At 41.6% G+C, this 20323-nt stretch overlaps 2 protein-coding genes across 2 annotated transcripts in view; both read left to right on the top strand.

Annotated features, from left to right (window-relative positions):
* Positions 1-1856: 1856 nt before the first annotated feature.
* Positions 1857-14379, top strand: LOC121562399 (transmembrane protein 41B-like; the record flags this gene model as incomplete). Its single annotated transcript, XM_045217747.1, has 6 exons — positions 1857-1992; positions 8128-8256; positions 12193-12286; positions 12434-12538; positions 12746-12884; positions 13648-14379. Coding segments are annotated over 6 exons (773 nt in total), but the record flags the coding sequence as incomplete, so codon positions are not given.
* A 4516-nt stretch (positions 14380-18895) lies between these two features.
* LOC123486435 (DENN domain-containing protein 5A-like) overlaps positions 18896-20323 on the top strand; it is a 44910-nt gene continuing 43482 nt past the window's right edge. Inside the window, 1 exon segment of the mRNA XM_045217748.1 lies at positions 18896-19180. Within this exon segment, the coding sequence (XP_045073683.1) occupies positions 19081-19180 (100 nt within the window). The 5' untranslated portion in view covers positions 18896-19080.

Here is a 20323-nt window from a genome sequence, read left to right on the forward strand (position 1 = left end):
AGGCAGATACAGTGCCCTCCACAATTATTGGCACCCCTGTTTAAGATGTGGTCGAGGACTTCCAAAAATTCTCCTTTTTTTTTTAAACAACATAGAACCCAAATGCAAAAAAGAGAAAAATCCATCCTTTTATTTAAGTACATTACTTTGGTGTAAAAAAAAAAATCACACATTTAGAAAAAAAAAAACTTGAAATCATGTGTCCCACAATTATTGGCACCCCTGATGTTAATACTTTGTACAACCCCCCTTTTGCCAACAAGACAGCACTTAATCTCCTCCTATAACATTTCACAAGATTGGAGAACACAGAGAGAGGGATCTTTGACCATTCTTCTTTGCACAATCTTTCTAGATCGTCCTGGGTCCTCTCTTATGCACTCTCCTCTTTAGCTCGCCCCACAGGTTTTCGATTGGGTTGAGGTCTGGGGACTGAGATGGCCATGGGAGGACCTTGAGTTTGTGACTGCTGAACCATTTTTGTGTAGATTTTGCCACATGTTTTGGATCATTATCCTGCTGAAAGACCCAATGACGACCCATCTTCAGCTTTCTGGCAGAGGCCATCAGGTTTTGATTTTAAATGTCCTGGTAGTTCAAAGCGTTCATAATGCCATGCACCCTAACAAGGTTCCCAGGGCCTTTGGAAGAGAAACAGGCCCACAGCATCACAGATCCTCCACCATACTTCACGGTGGGCATGAGGTGCTTTTCGGCATACTCATCTTTTGTTTTACGCCAGACTCACTTAGAGTGTTTGTTGCCAAAAAGCTCAATCTTAGTCTCATCTGACCAAAGCACACGATCCCAGTTGAAGTCCCAGTGCCGCTTAGCAAACTCCAGACGTTTACGTTTGTGAGTGTTAGTGAGAAAAGGCTTTTTCCTTGCATGCCTCCCAAACAGCTTGTTGGCATGTAGAGAGCGATGGTTGTTTTGGAGACTTTGTGACCCCAAGATGCCACTCTTTGATGCAATTCTGTGACAGTGAGCTTAGGACTTTTTTTTACTTCTCTTACCATCCTCCTCACTGTGCGTTGTGGCAAGATAAACTTGGGACCTCTTCCAGCCTTGTTTGTCACTGTTCCAGTTGTTTTAAACTTCTTAATGATTCCTCTGACTGTAGATACGGGCAAGTTAAGGCGAGTGGCTATTTTCTTGTAGCCATTGCCTGACTTATGAAGGTCGACACAAATCTGCCTTACTTGAATGGTGTGTTCTCTTGTCTTTGCCATGTTGACAAATGGGTAAGAGAATTAGGCCTCTGTGTCACGTCATATTTATACCCCAGGGAAACAGGAAGTCATGAATTACTAATTAAAAGTTCCTAGATACCCTGACCAACTTAAGCAACTACAGAAAAATATATTAAAAAAAAAATCAATTAAAATTTTCAGCGGAATTGTTAGGGGTGCCAATAATTGTGGGACACATGATTTCAAGTAATTTTTTTTCTAAATGTGTGATTTTTTTTTTTTACCACCAAAGTAATGTACTTAAATAAAAGGTTGGATTTTTCTCTTTTTTTGCATTTGGGTTCTATGTTGTTTAAAAAAAAAATGAGAATTTTTGGAAGTCCTCGACCACATCTTAAACAGGGGTGCCAATAATAGTGGAGGGCACTGTATGTTCCTCATCAAAGTTAGAATACATGTAGTCAGTTTCAAGGATTATATATCTTGAATGGTTTGACTACATAGCATGCTTCATGTACTCTGGGGAAATCAACCAGGAACTAGAACAACAAGTGATGCAAAGTGAAGCAAGACATTACATGAGGCTTACTGCTGTTGTAACAGAAGAATAGAGGCTTATCAAGGTGTTTTTAATTTGGTGACTGTGTGTGCTATATAACTTAGCTACTCCCCTCTCCACAGAGACACAATACACTGGAGGGGGCTCAGCTCGCATGTCTCTCCTCATCCTGCTGTCTATCTTCACCTGCGCGGCTTCTGTCATGTACATAGTGTACAGGAATTTCCCAGAGCTCAACAAGTAATTGTTCTTCACATTTATCTTTCCAGTAACCCAACCCATGTAGAGTGTTACTTTTGTACAACATTTGTAACTTTTGTGAAACAGCCTACCAAATGGCATTCACCAGCCAAGTAGCTGATTTAATTAAAACGGTTCTCATCATTAGCTATGATAACAGGCTCCTGTATAGCCGTAAAAGGCATATTTTCGACCAACATTTACATGATTGATAATATATATATTTTAATGTTTTTATATATACAGTGGGGAGAACAAGTATTTGATACACTGCCGATTTTGCAGATTTTCCTACTTACAAAGCATGTAGAGGTCTGTAATATTTATCATAGGTACACTTCAACTGTGAGAGACGGAATCTAAAACAAAAATCCAGAAAATCACATTGTATGATTTTTAAGTAATTAATTTGCATTTTATTGCATGACATAAGTATTTGATCACCTACCAACCAGTAAGAATTCCGGCTCTCACAGACCTGTTAGTTTTTCTTTAAGAAGCCCTCCTGTTCTCCACTCATTACCTGTATTAACTGCACCTGTTTGAACTCGTTACCTGTATAAAAGACACCTGTCCACACACTCAATCAAACAGACTCCAACCTCTCCACAATGGCCAAGACCAGAGAGCTGTGTAAGGACATCAGGGATAAAATTGTAGACCTGCACAAGGCTGGGATGGGCTACAGGACAATAGGCAAGCAGCTTGGTGAGAAGGCAACAACTGTTGGCGCAATTATTAGAAAATGGAAGAAGTTCAAGATGATGGTCAATCACCCCTCGGTCTGGGGCTCCATGCAAGATCTCACCTCGTGGGGCATCAATGATCATGAGGAAGGTGAGGGATCAGCCCAGAACTACACGGCAGGACCTGGTCAATGACCTGAAGAGAGCTGGGACCACAGTCTCAAAGAAAACCATTAGTAACACACTACGCCGTCATGGATTAAAATCCTGCAGCGCACGCAAGGTCCCCCCTGCTCAAGCCAGCGCATGTCCAGGCCCGTCTGAAGTTTGCCAATGACCATCTGGATGATCCAGAGGAGGAATGGGAGAAGGTCATGTGGTCTGATGAGACAAAAATAGAGCTTTTTGGTCTAAACTCCACTCGCCGTGTTTGGAGGAAGAAGAAGGATGAGTACAACCCCAAGAACACAATCCCAACCGTGAAGCATGGAGGTGGAAACATCATTCTTTGGAGATGCTTTTCTGCAAAGGGGACAGGACGACTGCACCGTATTGAGGGGAGGATGGATGGGGCCATGTATCGCGAGATCTTGGCCAACAACCTCCTTCCCTCAGTAAGAGCATTGAAGATGGGTCGTGGCTGGGTCTTTCAGCATGACAATGACCCGAAAAACACACAGCCAGGGCAACTAAGGAGTGGCTCCGTAAGAAGCATCGCAAGGTCCTGGAGTGGCCTAGCCAGTCTCCAGACCTGAACCCAATAGAAAATCTTTGGAGGGAGCTGAAAGTCCGTATTGCCCAGCGACAGCCCCGAAACCTGAAGGATCTGGAGAAGGTCTGTATGGAGGAGTGGGCCAAAATCCCTGCTGCAGTGTGTGCAAACCTGGTCAAGACCTACAGGAAACGTATGATCTCTGTAATTGCAAACGAAGGTTTCTGTACCAAATATTAAGTTCTGCTTTTCTGATGTATCAAATACTTATGTCATGCAATAAAATGCAAATGAATTACTTAAAAATCATACAATGTGATTTTCTGGATTTTTGTTTTATATTCCGTCTCTCACAGTTGAAGTGTAGCTATGATAAAATTTACAGGCCTCTACATGCTTTGTAAGTAAGTAAACCTGCAAAACCGTCAGTGTATCAAATACTTGTTCTCCCCACTGTGTGTGTGTGTGTGTGTGTATATATATATATATATATATATATACATATATACACACACACACACACACACACACACACACACACACACACACACACACACACACACACACACACAGTTGAAGTCGGAAGTTTACATACACTTAGGTTGGAGTCATTAAAACTCGTTTTTCAACCACTCGTTTTTCAACCATTCCAACAAACTATAGTTTTGGCAAGTTGGTTAGGACATCTACTTTGTGCATGACACAAGTAATTTTTCCAACAATTGTTTAGACAAGATTATTTCACTTATAATTCACTGTATCACAATTCCAGTGGGTCAGAAGTTTACATACACTAAGTTGACTGTGCCTTTAAACAGCTTGGGAAATTCCAGAAAATGTTGTCATGGCTTTAGAAGCTTCTGATAGGCTAATTGACACAATTTGAGTCAATTGGAGGTGTACCTGTGGATGTATTTCAAGGCCTACCTTCAAACTCAGTGCCTCTTTGCTTGACATCATGGGAAAATCTAAATAAATCAGCCAAGACCTCAGGAAAAAAAATTGTAGGCCTCCACAAGTCTGGTTCATCATTGGGAGCAATTTCCAAACGCCTGAAGGTACCACGTTCATCTGTACAAACAATAGTACGCAAGTATAAACACCATGGGACCACGCAGCCTTCATACCGCTCAGGAAGGAGACGTGTTCTGTCTCCTAGAGATGAACGTACTTTGGTGCGAAAAGTGCAAATCAATCCTAGAACAACAGCAAAGGACCTTGTGAAGATGCTGGAGGAAACCGGTACAAAGGTATCTATATCCACAGTAAAACGAGTCCTATATTGACATAACCTGAAAGGCCGCTCAGCAAGGAAGAAGCCACTGCTCCAAAACCGCCATAAAAAAGCCCGTTTTGCAACTGCACATGGGGACAAAGATCATACTTTTTGGAGAAATGTCCTCTGGTCTGATGAAACAAAAATAGAACTGTTTGGCCATAATGACCATCGTTATGTTTGGAGGGAAAAGGGGGTTGCTTGCAAGCCGAAGAACACCATCCCAACCGTGAAGAACGGGAGTGGGAGCATCATGCTGTGGGGGTGATTTGCTGCAGGAGGGACTGGTGCACTTCACAAAATAGATGGCATCATGCGGAAGGAAAATTATGTGGATATATTGAAGCAACATCTCCAGACATCAGTCAGGAAGTTAAAGCTTGGTTGCAAATGGGTCTTCCAAATGGACAATGACCCCAAGCATACTTCCAAAGTTGTGGCAAAATGGCTTAAGGACAACAAAGTCAAGGTATTGGAGTGGCCATCACAAAGCCCTGACCTCAATCCTATAGAAAGTGTGTGGGCAGAACTGAAAAAGCGTGTGCGAGCAAGGAGGCCTACAAACCTGACTCAGTTACAACAGCTCTGTCAGGAGGAATGTGCCAAAATTCACCCAACTTATTGTGGGAAGCTTGTGGAAGGCTACCCGAAACGTTTGACCCAAGTTAAACAATTTAAAGGCAATGCTACCAAATACTAATTGAATGTATGTAAACTTCTGACCCACTTGGGAATGTGATGAAATAAATAAAAGCTGAAATAAATAATTCTCTCTACTATTATTCTGACATTTCACATTCTTAAAATAAAGTGGTGATCCTAACTGACCTAAGGCAGGGCATTTTTACTAGGATTAAATGTCAGGAATTGTGAAAAACTGAGTTTAAATGTATTTGGCTAAGGTGTATGTAAACTTCCGACTTCAACTGTATATATACATGCATGCATGCATACATACATACATACATACATACATACATACATACATACATACATACAGTGGGGAAAAAAAGTATTTAGTCAGCCACCAATTGTGCAAGTTCTCCCACTTAAAAAGATGAGAGAGGCCTGTAATTTTCATCATAGGTACATGTCAACTATGACAGACAAATTGAGGAAAAAAAATCCAGAAAATCACATTGTAGGATTTTTAATGAATTTATTTGCAAATGATGGTGGAAAATAAGTATTTGGTCACCTACAAACAAGCAAGATTTCTGGCTCTCACAGACCTGTAACTTCTTCTTTAAGAGGCTCCTCTGTCCTCCACTCGTTACCTGTATTAATGGCACCTGTTTGAACTTGTTATCAGTATAAAATACACCTGTCCACAACCTCAAACAGTCACACTCCAAACTCCACTATGGCCAAGACGAAAGAGCTGTCAAAGGACCCCAGAAACTAAATTGTAGACCTGCACCAGGCTGGGAAGACTGAATCTGCAATAGGTAAGCAGCTTGGTTTGAAGAAATCAACTGTGGGAGCAATTATTAGGAAATGGAAGACATACAAGACCACTGATAATCTCCCTCGATCTGGGGCTCCACGCAAGATCTCACCCCGTGGGGTCAAAATGATCACAAGAACGGTGAGCAAAAATCCCAGAACCACACGGGGGACCTAGTGAATGACCTGCAGAGAGCTGGGACCAAAGTAACAAAGCCTACCATCAGTAACACACTACGCCGCCAGGGACTCAAATCATGCAGTGCCAGACGTGTTCCCCTGCTTAAGCCAGTACATGTCCAGGCCCGTCTGAAGTTTGCCAGAGTGCATTTGGATGATCCAAAAGAGGATTGGGAGAATGTCATATGGTCAGATGAAACCAAAATATAACTTTTTGGTAAAAACTCAACTCGTCGTGTTTGGAGGACAAAGAATGCTGAGTTGCATCCAAAGAACACCATACCTACTGTGAAGCATGGGGGTGGAAACATCATGCTTTGGGACTGTTTTTCTGCAAAGGGACCAGGACGACTGATCTGTGTAAAGGAAAGAATGAATGGGGCCATGTATCGTGAGATTTTGAGTGAAAACCTCCTTCCATCAGCAAGGGCATTGAAGATGAAATGTGGCTGGGTCTTTCAGCATGACAATGATCCCAAACACACTGCCCGGGCAACGAAGGAGTGGCTTCGTAAGAAGCATTTCAAGGTCCTGGAGTGGCCTAGCCAGTCTCCAGATCTCAACCCCATAGAAAATCATTGGAGGGAGTTGAAAGTCCGTGTTGCCCAGCGACAGCCCCAAAACATCACTGCTCTAGAGGAGATCTGCATGGAGGAATGGGCCATAATACCAGCAACAGTGTGTGAAAACCTTGTGAAGACTTACAGAAAACGTTTGACCTGTGTCATTGCCAACAAAGGGTATATAACAAAGTATTGAGAAACTTTCGTTATTGACCAAATACTTATTTTCCACCATAATTTGCAAATAAATTCCTAAAAAATCCTACAATGTGATTTTCTGGATTTTTTTTCCTCATTTTGTCTGTCATAGTTGACGTGTACCTATGATGAAAATTACAGGCCTCTCTCATCTTTTTAAGTGGGAGAACTTGCAGAATTGGTGGCTGACTAAATACTTTTTTTCCCCACTGTACATACATACATACATACATACATACATACATACATTACCATTCAAAAGTTTGGACACACCTACTCATTCAAGGGTTTTTCTTTATTTTTACTATTTTCTACATTGTAGAATAATAGTGAAGGCATCAAAACTATGAAATAACACATGGAGTCATGTAGTAGGTTAAACAAATCAAAATATATTTTATATTAGAGATTCTTCAAAGTAAGCCACCCTTTGCCTTGATGACAGCTTTGCACACTACTTTGAAGAATCTAAAATATATTTTGATTTGTTTAACACCTTTTTGGATACTACATGACTCCATGTGTTATTTCATAGTTTTGATGCCTTCACTATTATTCTACAATGTAGAAAATAGTAAAAATAAAGAAACCCGGAATGAGTAGGTTTGTCCAAACTTTTGACTGGTACTGTATATATAAATATGGTGGCGTATACATTGTTGGATGATTAATGGAGCAAAAAAGGATTCGATTTTATAACGGAGCGCTTTCTAAATTCAAACATTCCTCTGCAACTAGCCATCAGAGTTTAGAAGACACTGGGGACGTCCGAATAGAGAACGAAGAAAGTATCACCATGTAAAGGCTGTTTGGAAATCTGCCTATTACAGCTATATATAGGAGCCTGTTATCAATGATTATCACAGCTAATGATGAGAACCATTTGATTTAAATTGTCTACATCCAAGTATGACACTCCAATATAGACGGTCATGTTTTAATTTCTCTGTTTCTGTAAGTGTCAAAGCCCTTGCACACAGATTCACATACAGATTTTTATTTATCCACAACATTGTATGATGGTGAATTGATATCCATGTTTTTTCATTTCCCTTAAAAAAAATTTTTTTCCAGTGATGAGATGGCTACTATTAAAATCCCCAAAGATATGGATGATGCCAAAGCCTTGGGCACTGTACTTTCCAAATATAAGGACACCTACTACACCCAAGTGTTAGTAGCCTACTTTACCACCTATATCTTGTATCCTTTTGGGTAGTAAATGTATTGCAAAGTTGTCCACTTTTGGAGGAGTGAGATACGTACTTATTAGCTGTTTCAACATGCAGCATGTCTTTGAGGCCCCCTATGTATTCAAGTCGGTCAGCAGAGGAGAGCGACAGACGGGGAAGCGGACCAACACATGCTTTTGTTACTCTGTGATGGGCCTGTTGATTGCAGCATCCCTAATCTCCCCTGCCTCGCTTTCGCCCGCTTGGTCTCCCTCTCTCATTCTTCATTTCCTGTGAACAAAGCAGCCAGCCAAGCAGATGAAATCTCCAAGGCCATAGAAAAGGCATGGGCTTGCCTCTGGATAATGAATGGAGAAGTAGGGGATAGGATTACAGTGGGCTTTGATCCTTGAGTAGTAATTCAGGCAATTCTTGTGTGTTCACAACATCCAGAGTGCAGTACATTTTCCCTCGTTTTATGACAGGAGAAGACAGATCAATGCAGACATGCAGTGCGGTAGGTTTTAAGAACTTCCTTTCCACCCACAGCTATTTGTAGTAGAAACTCTGTTCCAGCTTTGTCAATTGCACTTCAGACAGACATTACGGGCAGATAGAAGTATCCTCTATAAAAGAGGGGGGAAAAACATGGTCCGATGCATGTTATGGTACCACCTCATATCTAAACATCATCCATCTTCAGAGCACATTTTATTATGATGAATATGAATAAACACTGCACAGTATGAACTATGAATACAAATGCAGTATCATGCCTTATGTCTTCTACACTGCTTCCTCTGCTAGTTTGCCTAATCTCTAACCTAAAACTACAAGGCAACACATCCCAGACAGTGGCTGGGGCCTGGTCAGCTGATCCTGTCCTTGTGCTGTCAGCACATACTGACCAGAGCACAGACACTATGCATTAACATGTTCCTAGACAGTGGAGGGGAAAGAGAATGAGCAAACTAGCTGTAGAAGACATTTACATTTACGTCATTTAGCAGACGCTCTTATCCAGAGCGACTTACAAATTGGTGCATTCACCTTATAGCCAGTGGGATAACCACTTTACAATTTTCACAAAAAAAATTGGTGGGGTAAGGGGGGGGTAGAAGGATTACTTTATCCTATCCCAGGTGTTCCTTAAAGAGGTGGGGTTTCAAATGTCTCCGGAAGGTGGTGAGTGACTCCGCTGTCCTGGCGTCGTGAGGGAGCTTGTTCCACCATTGGGGTGCCAGAGCAGCGAACAGTTTTGACTGGGCTGAGCGGGAACTGTGCTTCAGCAGAGGTAGGGGAGCCAGCAGGCCAGAGGTGGATGAACGCAATGCCCTCGTTTGGGTGTAGGGACTGATCAGAGCCTGAAGGTACGGAGGTGCCGTTCCCCTCACAGCTCCGTAGGCAAGCACCATGGTCTTGTAGCAGATGCGAGCTTCAACTGGAAGCCAGTGTAGTGTGCGGAGGAGCGGGGGTGACGTGAGAGAACTTGGGAAGGTTGAACACCAGACGGGCTGCGGCATTCTGGATGAGTTGTAGGGGTTTAATGGCACAGGCAGGGAGCCCAGCCACAGCGAGTTGCAGTAATCCAGACGGGAGATGACAAGTGCCTGGATTAGGACCTGTGCTGCTTCCTGTGTAAGGCAGGGTCGTACTCTCCGAATGTTGTAGAGCATGAACCTACAGGATCGGGTCACCGCCTTGATGTTAGCGGAGAACGACAGGGTGTTGTCCAGGGTCACGCCAAGGCTCTTCGCACTCTGGGAGGAGGACACAACGGAGTTGTCAACCGTGATGGCGAGATCATGGAACGGGCAGTCCTTCCCCGGGAGGAAGAGCAGCTCCGTCTTGCCAAGGTTCAGCTTGAGGTGGTGATCCGTCATCCATACTGATATGTCTGCCAGACATGCAGAGATGCGATTCGCCACCTGGTTATCAGAAGGGGGAAAGGAGAAGATTAGTTGTGTGTCGTCTGCGTAGCAATGATAGGAGAGGCCATGTGAGGATATGACAGAGCCAAGTGACTTGGTGTATAGCGAGAATAGGAGAGGGCCTAGAACTGAGCCCTGGGGGACACCAGTGGTGAGAGCACGTGGTGCGGAGACATCGGGCATGATACTGCATTTGTATTCATAGCTCATACTGTGTAGTGTTTATTCATCAAAATAAATGTGCTCTGAATATGGATGATGTTTAGATATGAGGTGTTGCCACTGGACCAGCCCCCCCCCCCCTCTTTTATAGCTGATACTTCTATCTGCCTGTAATGTTGCTGAAAGCAGGCAGATGACTGGCACAAATTAAACTTGCAGCCAGAGCTATAATAAACTGGCACTGTATACTACTACAGTGGAGTATGTCTTGAACTATACTGAACAAAAATAGAAACGCAACATTTTTAAAGTGTTGGTCCAATGTTTCATGAGCTGAAATAAAATATCCCTGAAATGTTCTATATGCACAAAAAGCTTATTTCTCTCATTCTGTGCACAAATTTGTTTAAATCCCTGTTAGTGAGCATGTCTCCTTTGCCAAGATAATCCATCAACTGGACAGGTGTGGCATATCAAGAAGCTGATTAAACAGCATGATCATTACACAGGTGCACCTTGTGCTGGGGACAATAAAAGACCACTCTAAAATGTGCAGTTTTGTCACACAACACAATGCCACAGATGTCTCAAGTTTTGAGGGAGCATGCACTCTGCATGCTGACTGCAGGAATGTCCACCAGAGCTGTTCCCAGTGAATTGAATGTTCATTTCTCTACCATAAGCTGCCTCCAATGTTGTTTTAGAGAATTTGGCAGTACGTCCAACCGGCCTCACAACCGCAGACCACATGTAACCATGCCAGCCCAGGACCTCCACATCCGGCTTCTTCATCTACGGGATCGTCTGAGACCAGCCACCCAGACAGCTGATGAAACTGTGGGTTTGCATAACAGAAGAATTTCTGCACAAACTGTCAGAAACCATCTCAGGGAAGCTCATCTGCATGCTCATCATCCTCACCAGGGTCTTGACCTGACTGCATTTTGGTGTTGTAACTGCCTCCAGTGCGGCGTTGTAACTGACTTCAGTGGGCAAATGCTGACCTTCGATGGCCACTGGCACGCTGGAGGAGTGTGCTCTTCACGGATGAAGCCCGGTTTCAACTGTACCGGGCAGATGGCATGTATGGCGTTGTGTGGACGAGCGGTTTGCTAATGAAGCGAGTGCCCCATGGTGGTGGTGGGGTTATGCTATGGGCAGTCATAAACTACGGACAACGAACACGATTGCATTTTATCTATGGCAATTTGAATGCACAGAGATACCGTGACGAGATCCTGAGGCCCATTGTCGTGCCATTCATCCGCCGCCAGCACCTCATGTTTCAGCATGATAATGCACGGCCCCGTGTCGCAAGGATCTGTACACAATTCCTGGAAGCTGAAAATGTCCCAGTTCTTCCATGGCCTGCATACTCACCAGATATGTCACCCATTGAGCATATTTGGGATGCTCTGGATTTAAGTGTAGGACAGTGTGTTCCAGTTTCCGCCAATATACAGCAACTTCACACAGTCATTGAAGAGGAGTGTGACAACATTCCTCAGGCCACAATCAACAGCCTGATCAACTATGTGAAGGAGATGTGTCACACTGCATGAGGCAAATAGTGGTCACACCAGATACTGATGGGTATTCTGATCCACGCCCCTACTTTTTTTATAAAGGTATCTGTGACCAACAGATGCATCTCTGTATTCACAGTCGTGAAATCCATAGATTAGGGCCTAATGAATTTATTTAAATTGACTGATTTCCTTATATGAACTGTAACTCAGTAAAGTCTTAATTGTTGCATGTTGCGTTTTTATATTTTTGTTCAGTGTATATTTGTGACTGCATCCACAAGTGTGTGTGCACATACTGCTGTGTGTTCAACCCTTGAGCTGTATTCCTTGACGCTGTTGACTCAGCCTCCAGACATTTGCGATCCCTGGATCCATCTTCCTCAGCATCCTGTCTGGTTATCTCTACCCTTTCCCCCTAGCTCTTTTCCTCGTCTGCCTGGTGAGTATACTATGGCCACAAGGAGAACGATGACTAATAATAGTGGTGACATTTACTAAATGTACTTTGACTCTGTAAACCAGACTCTGTTTACAAAATGTACTGCCTCTGTCACTTGTACCTCTGAATGTGTGATGTGTTTTCCAGTGCTCTGGCCTGGGGGCTTCCTTCTGCTACATGCTGTCTTATCTAGTGGGGCGACCTGTGGTCTACAGATACCTGACAGAGAGAGCCCAGAAATGGTCCCAGCAGGTAAGACCTTTTGGAAGGAAAAACGGGTTGATTTGGTACGTGAACAGTGTAGGAAGTTGTTTATATCAGAGTACAAGCCAACTTTAACAATTTAGTAACATCCACATATCTATCTGCACCCACAGAACAGTGGAGTCTTAGTAGGGGGCTAGTAGCCTCCAAGCCTTACTGTGAATGACAGGTTCTGGTATCTGTTTTCAATGGCAGGTTGACAAGCACAGAGATCATCTCATCAATTACATAATATTTCTGAGAATCACTCCCTTTCTCCCCAACTGGTTCATCAACATCACCTCACCCGTCATCAACGTGCCTTTGGGGGTCTTCTTCCTTGGTACTTTCTTTGGTAAGGCTAAGATGTATCAAACTCCAGTATTTCCTTCTCAGTGTAAACACTGTTGATAGTGTTGCATTGTCTTTATTGCTGAGCTATTTTTTTATTTCTCATACCATTTAAAACAGTGGTCACCAACCATTTCTGAGTCAAGATGACTTTCGCAGTCAAAAAGGAAGCCGAGATCTACTGCTCAGATTTTTGTTTTTACATTAACCTAATACAAACAGTTTTGTAGGAATGAGTTTTGGGCAGTAGGCCTAATACATTGTCACAGCATATTGGCTATATGCTTGGCCTGCCAATATTGTTAATCTCAGACCATATTATATTTCAAAATTCGAGCTTTGATAACAAAATAGGTCAGTTGGTTTAGCTCTTGTGAGGCACTGTGGAGCATGAATTGAAATAATTTGCTTTTTTATTTTACTGAACTTATGGTACCAGCATCTGATGGTGAACGAGGTCAAATCATGACGTCAGTGATCTTCAGGTAGGAAAGTCGGAGCTCTAGAAAGATGCCCGAGTTGGAATTCCGAGTTGGATTACCGTTCAAAGGCGGAGTTTGTGTCTTCAGACAAAAACAAATGGGAACACTTTGCTTACCCGGTGCGCAGGGCTTTTGAAGATCGACCGGTTGGTGACCACTGATTTTTAAATATATATTTTAAAAATATATTACTGAATGCATGTTTCTGAAATCTGTTACGAAAGGCATTGTCACTATTTCATCAACCAAACAATACTGACTTCCTCCCTTATCTCTGACTGTCAGGAGTGGCCCCACCGTCCTTTGTGGCGATCAACGCTGGCACAACACTGTACAAACTGACGACAGCTGGGGAGGCAGTGTCCTGGAACTCTCTGATTGTACTAGGTGTCCTGGCCGTACTCTCTATCCTGCCTGTCTGCTTCCAGAAGAAACTGCAGCAGAAGATGGAGTAGACAGTAGACAAAATAGCAACTCCTCTGCCTGATCCTCCTGCCCGTCCCTTGGCTCAGGAATGGTACATGCCGCTATCACTCACATGGTCCTGCCTGTTGCTGTCCCACACACCTGCTGAGGTTGCTGTGGAAACATTGCCCGTTGGCACAACCATGACTCCTGTGTCCAAAACATGTGGTGGTGGCCACCTCAACTTTGTGCTCTACAAAGGACTAAATGGCCTCTGCTCACCCTCGGGTTTGTTTTCCCATTTTTGTTCAATGTTGCTTGCCTGTAAATTGAAGATTCAAGAAAAGATACAGAAAACATCAGGCATCTGTCTTTTAATATTGTTTTTAATCACAATGGTTCTCACAAGTTCAAGCTACACTTCCCTCTTTGTATTTATTTAACCATGTTTTAAATGTATTTGATCTCTTAACCTGTGTGATATGGGTGACATCAAAGCAATACTGATCAGAGTCGCAGTTCAATGTTTTTGATTTTCACAATTTGAAGACGATTGTTATGGCTGTTTTACACTGGTTAGAATGTGAACATATTAAATAATTTAGCATTTTCTATCCTTTGAAGATATTGTTAACACACCCACCCTAAAATGACATGTGTACCATCGATGTTGACATGAAAAATATGCATATGAACACCTAGTAAGATAAATATGAAACCCTTGATGCTTGTGCTGGGCCTATCACTATTACATCGCTAATAATTGGATTTCCCCTTTAATTGTATGAAATGGCATATCAAGTATTGAAAACTAGTATTTTGTATACTATACTTTTATACTTGTTCTACTAATGGTGCTGAGACTGCCCCTCTGCCTGTGTGCTCTCCCTCTTGTGTGTCACCAGTCCAAATGCTATGCCAGTTGAGAAATGCAGTAGTGCGCTCCATTCAATGGATGACCCAGCAGTGCCCTTTGCAAAGCTACCAATTGATTTTTGGTTGCTCATGCTTTTCCCAGGTGTTAGTGATTTCACACTGCTACTTCATGTACAGTGCCTTCAGAAAGTAGTCACACCCCTTGACTTTTTAAAATGTTTGTGTTACAAAGTGGGATTAAAATGGATTTAATTGTAATAATTGTGTCAACGATCTACACAAACTACTCTGTCAAAGTAGAAGAAAAATTCTAACATTTGTACAAAAAAAAAAAATAATACCCCACTAATATACGCTACATGACCAAAGGTATGTGGACACCTGCTCGTTGAACATCTCATTCCAAAATCATGGGCATTAAAATGGAGTTGGTCCCCCCTTTGCTGCAGTCGACGTTCCAATTCATCCCAAACGTTTTTGATGGGGTTGAGGTCAGGCCTCTGTGCAGGCCAGTAAAGTTCTTCCACACCGATCTCGACAAACCATTTCTGTATGGACCTCATTTTGTGCACAGGGGCATTGTCGTGCTGAAACAGGAAAGGCCTTCCCCACACTGTTGCCATAAAGTTAGAAGCACAGAATCGTCTAGAATGTCATTGTATGCTGTAGCGTTGATTTCCCATCACTGGGACTAAGGGGCCTAGCCCGAACCATGAAAAACAGCCCCAGACCATTATTCCTCCTCCACCAAACTTTACAGTTGGCACTATGCATTGGGGCAGGTAGCGTTCTCCTGGCATCCGCTAAACCCAGATTCGTCCTTCGGACTGTCAGATGGTGAAGCGTGATTGATCACTCAAGAGAACGCGTTTCCACTGCTCCAGAGTCCAATGTCGGCGAGCTTTACAACATTCCAGCCGACGCTTATATATAGTGTATCTTGTTTAGATATGTATTCAAACCCCTGAGTCAATACATGTTCAAAAAACCTTAGGCACTGATTACAGCTGTGAGTCTTTCTGGGAAAGTCTAAGAACTTTGCACACCTGAATTGTACAATAGTTGCACATTACTCTTTTTTAAATTATTCAAGAGGGGTCAAGTTGGTTGTTGATCATTGTTAGACAGCCATTTTCAAGTCTTGCCATAGATTTTCAAGCCGATTTTCAGTGAACTGTAACTAGGCCACTCAGGAACATTTATTGTTGTCTTGGTAAGCAACTCCAGTGTATATTTGGCCTTGTGTTTTAGGTTATTGTCCTGCTGAAAGGTGAATTTGTCTCCCAGTCTCTGTTGGAAAGCAGACTGAACCAGGGTTTCCTATAGGATTTTACCTGTGCTTAGCTCTATTCCGTTTCTTTTGATCATAAACTCCCTAGTCCTTGCTAATGACAAGCATACCCGTAACATGATGCAGCCACCACCATGCTTGAAAATATGAGGTGGTACTCCGTGATGACGTTGGATTTGCCCCAAACATAATGCTTTGTATCCAGGACATAACGTTAATTTCTTTGCCACATCTTTAGCAATTTTACTTTAGTGTCTTATTGCAAACAGGATACATGTTTTGGAATATTTTATTCTGTATAGGTTTCCCTCTTTTCCCTCTGTCAATTTAGGTTAGTATTGTGGAGTAACTACAATGTTGTTGAGCCATCCTCAGTTTTCTCTTATCACAGCCATTAAACTCAAACTTTTTTTAAAGTCATCATTGGCATCATGCTGAAATCCGTAAGTGGTTTCCTTCCTCTCCAGCAACTGAGTTCGGAAGGACGCCTGTATCTTTGTAGTGACTGGGTGTATTTATACACCATCCAAAGTGGTGTATAAATACCCATCTACCTACCAATAGGCGTTGGAAAACCTCCCTGGTCTTTGTGGTTGAATCTGTGTTAGAAATTCACTGCTCGATTCAGGGACCTTACAATTATCTGTATGTGTGGGGTACAGAGATGAGGTAGTCGTTAAAAAATAATGTTCAACATTATTATTGCACACATAATTCCCTCTACAAACATAATTCCCCTTTGACATTATGGGGTATTGTGTGAAGGCCAGTGACACAAAATCTAAATGTAATCCATTTTCAATTCAGGCTGTAACACAACAAAATGTGGAAAAAGTCAAGGGGTGTGAATACTTTCTTAAGGCACTGTATAGATTTCTTAGAGTCCATCCTGTATGTATCTGTTGGTGTGATGCCTAATTTTTTCTATAGTTTGGGTGCTTTGATGTGATTGGAGTGATTTATTTAGCCTTACCTGATGTCATTATTCGAATTCTCTGCTGCTGTGAAACCTTCTGGTTGTATCTAGAGGTTGATGCAGTGAATGTGCACTTGGACAGTCTTACTGTTGATGTTTCTTAAAACTTAATGTCTCAAGCACTGTCCACTCTTCTGCATCTGAGATCACTCATAATTAATGAAAATGTATTTGATTTTAAAAAGTGAGAAAGCATTTTAAAAATGTTGATTATCAACAGTCTTATTGGATCAACTTTTTAGTCCATTATAGAAACCCTTTCTGTGTCCTTATAGAAAAGAAATCCCATTTGTTAGTATTTAGTAACCTGAATGAATGTGTGGCCACTTGGCATGTCTAAGGCTGTGTTTACACAGGCAGCCTAAATCGTATATTTTTTCCACTAATTGGTCTTTTGACCAATCACATCAGATCTTTTCACATCAGCTCTTTTCTCAGAGCTGATCTGATTGGTCAAAAGACCAATTAGTGAAAAAAAGATACGAATTAGGCTGCCTGTATAAACGCAGGCTTAGTGCTTCATATTTTTAATATAATGGCCACTTTGGCTGTGTTTAAACAGGCAGCCCAATTTGGATCTTTTTTTACCACTAATTTGTGTTTTGACCTATCAGATAAGGTCTTTTGCCAATAATTGGGCAAAAGATCAGAACTGGTCTGCCTGTGTAAACGGCCCTACTGTATCCCAGTCCCGCTGTAACCCATCAAATTAATGACCTTTCATTTTATTTAGTTGTGTTAATGTCCTTGTTGTTGGAAATTTGGGCTTCAGCTTTTTGTAGTTCAGAGAGGTTGCATCTTTACCTCATCTTGATTGCACTGCAGTAGTTTTCAGAGGGATCAAGCTCAATGGGAGATGCTGTAGCTGTTCAGTCAATACAAAGTGTGTGCTCTTATGAAAGCTGTTTTTGTGTTTAAATAAGAATATTTCGTTACTTAGCCCTTTATATTACTATTACATTATTTGTTCACCCAATTTGATATCAGAAGTAATTCCTGGAACTTCATTGACATATTTGCAATAACTGTTTAGAAGTCCACAGTAGTTTTATCCCATTTTTAAAGATCACTGCAAAATTAGGGTGTTACACGTGTTTCTTATTATGTTGATTTCATGCGGAGAAGATTGAGAATGTCTTCGCTGGTTTGGATGATTCTTGGTGTGTTTCCTTGTCCATTCATTAGGCTTGTGATCTTTACAGTATTACGTTGTGCCAAATGATAATGTATTGCAATATGACCTGTGTTTGTAAATTATATTCATTCTTGTACGTCTTTTTGTCCAAGCTAATGAATGTTGGGTTATTATTAACATATTTATTTAGAAATCATAAAAAAATATTATGTACATTTTTGCTCACTGTCCGGTGAATGATTGGAAAATGAGAATGTGAATCTAATGGCAAAGTTCTGCATCTTTTTACCCGTCACCTTTTACCACATGGGGGAGCTCTTTGTACATGTCTACAGATTTCAGCCCAACAATTGCTTTGATTTATTTGAGTTTAAGTAGGACACATTTTTTTTATGATTTAATGAAATATATTCTAAATTGTGCATCAGATAACGTGTCTTTACAAATTTTTCCTGTTTCTGACACTTACTCCCCATTCTCTGTGCCTTGAATACCTATTACTGTATGTGTATTACAGCTATGGTATTACATGTGTATTACATTACTATATTCAAGGTATGATTAAAACAATTGTTCGGGCTAAATTGGTGAAATTAAAGTTTGCATTCAGTTGTACACTGGATGGTCTTGGCTACAGTGGAGTAAGAATACTATGACTCAGGTTCATTATAGGTGCATTATGGCCTATTTAATGCTTCATTACTATAGCATTATTATTATAAAGGAGAGCATTTTACAGGAGAAATACTTAGAACTCAGGAACTGAAGGGTTAAGTGCATAACGTAATCAGTAAGGAGTTCGCACATGCTCAGTGTGTTCCTTCTACGCAGAGGTAATGCTAGGGGTTGAGAAGATCTGAGACAGATGAAAACAGCTGTACTTGAAGATCCATAATGCAATTCGGCTGGCATTCTGTTCTGATATTCAGGCTTTGCAGTACATCCACAATGGCTGCGCGAAATCGCTACGCGATCCTTTAATATGCACCCAGCTGAAAAAGGCGAGGAAAAGGGTACCACCGGACCAGTCTCAAAATGACCACCGGCTTCAGCTCGAATTCTTGTCGATTCGCAGATTATTTTGTTATCTGCGGACTTGACACTGAAAGCGGGCTTGAACCAGACGAACTGTCCGGTAAGTGTCGGGCACGGGCTGGGGAACCAATAAGAATCATTCTGCATGGTTTATAATGTCTTTCCTAGTTTATGTTTCTTTTATATCGATTTTAGAGTACAATATTATATTCATGTTTAAACATTAAACACATGACAAACAGTTTATTTATAATAAGGTTGAAAACTGGTAATACTGTGTACATCAATAAGTAGGACGGCCCATCAGTGTTGTTCATACAAATTCCTATTTTCTACCTTTCCATTTATGTTATATGCCTAGTCGTTTAGAAGGGAATATTCCAATAAATGTTGTTTGCTTGAAATGCTCGAGAACTGTAGGGCGTCTATGTTCCATAGCCCAGCTGTAATTTAAAGACAACGAAAAACTGTTCATGGATAAACCTCCTCCAGCACTCATTAAGTGGTAAAAAGCAGTACAGACACACATTTACATACGTAAATGTTTCAGACCTTACCAGAAAAATACATGTTTATATTTCTACAATTTGTAAATAACAGGGATGTTTCCCCTATCAGTACTGTCAATGGTAATTACACATGTATAAACAAGCAGATATATACAAGCAGGTTAATAATAGCTACATCCAAGAAGCACATCTGATTTCTTAGTTGTTTATGACATCTGAACCATTTGATTGATTCCCCACTACCTTCTTACACACTTACCCTCAGTGATAGATTGAAATCAATTGATCAATACATGGCAGTTGTGGAGTGCAGAAAACAGAGTGAAGCTGGGGGTATCAGGGACCATAAGGTTCTCCCTGGGGGTCAGAACACTGAGTATGACAGGATGATGTCATTATTAGACTGAGAGGGCCTGCTGAGAGCATGCGTCCTGTGCCTTGTACAATAATGAGGTATAATGTAGGCAAAGAGAAGACCGTGAACTGCCGTAATATAAAAACATACACAACTCACTGGTTTGTGAGTGGCACTACCCTAGAATGTCTCTCATTTCACTAAACATAGGCCTAAGGTTCTACTTTTCATCAAGGGCCAGTTACTTGCAGGAAGGATGGAAACATCTTTAGATAACACACACACACAATATCTCTCTTATGCAAATGTGATAACACATCTGATGAGAGAAATTATTAACAGTATTTGCATTAGTTTTTTTTTTTTAACGTTTGTCGCA

This window comes from Coregonus clupeaformis, unplaced genomic scaffold, assembly GCF_020615455.1.
Source record: "Coregonus clupeaformis isolate EN_2021a unplaced genomic scaffold, ASM2061545v1 scaf1216, whole genome shotgun sequence".
Taxonomy (NCBI): Eukaryota; Metazoa; Chordata; class Actinopteri; order Salmoniformes; family Salmonidae; genus Coregonus; species Coregonus clupeaformis.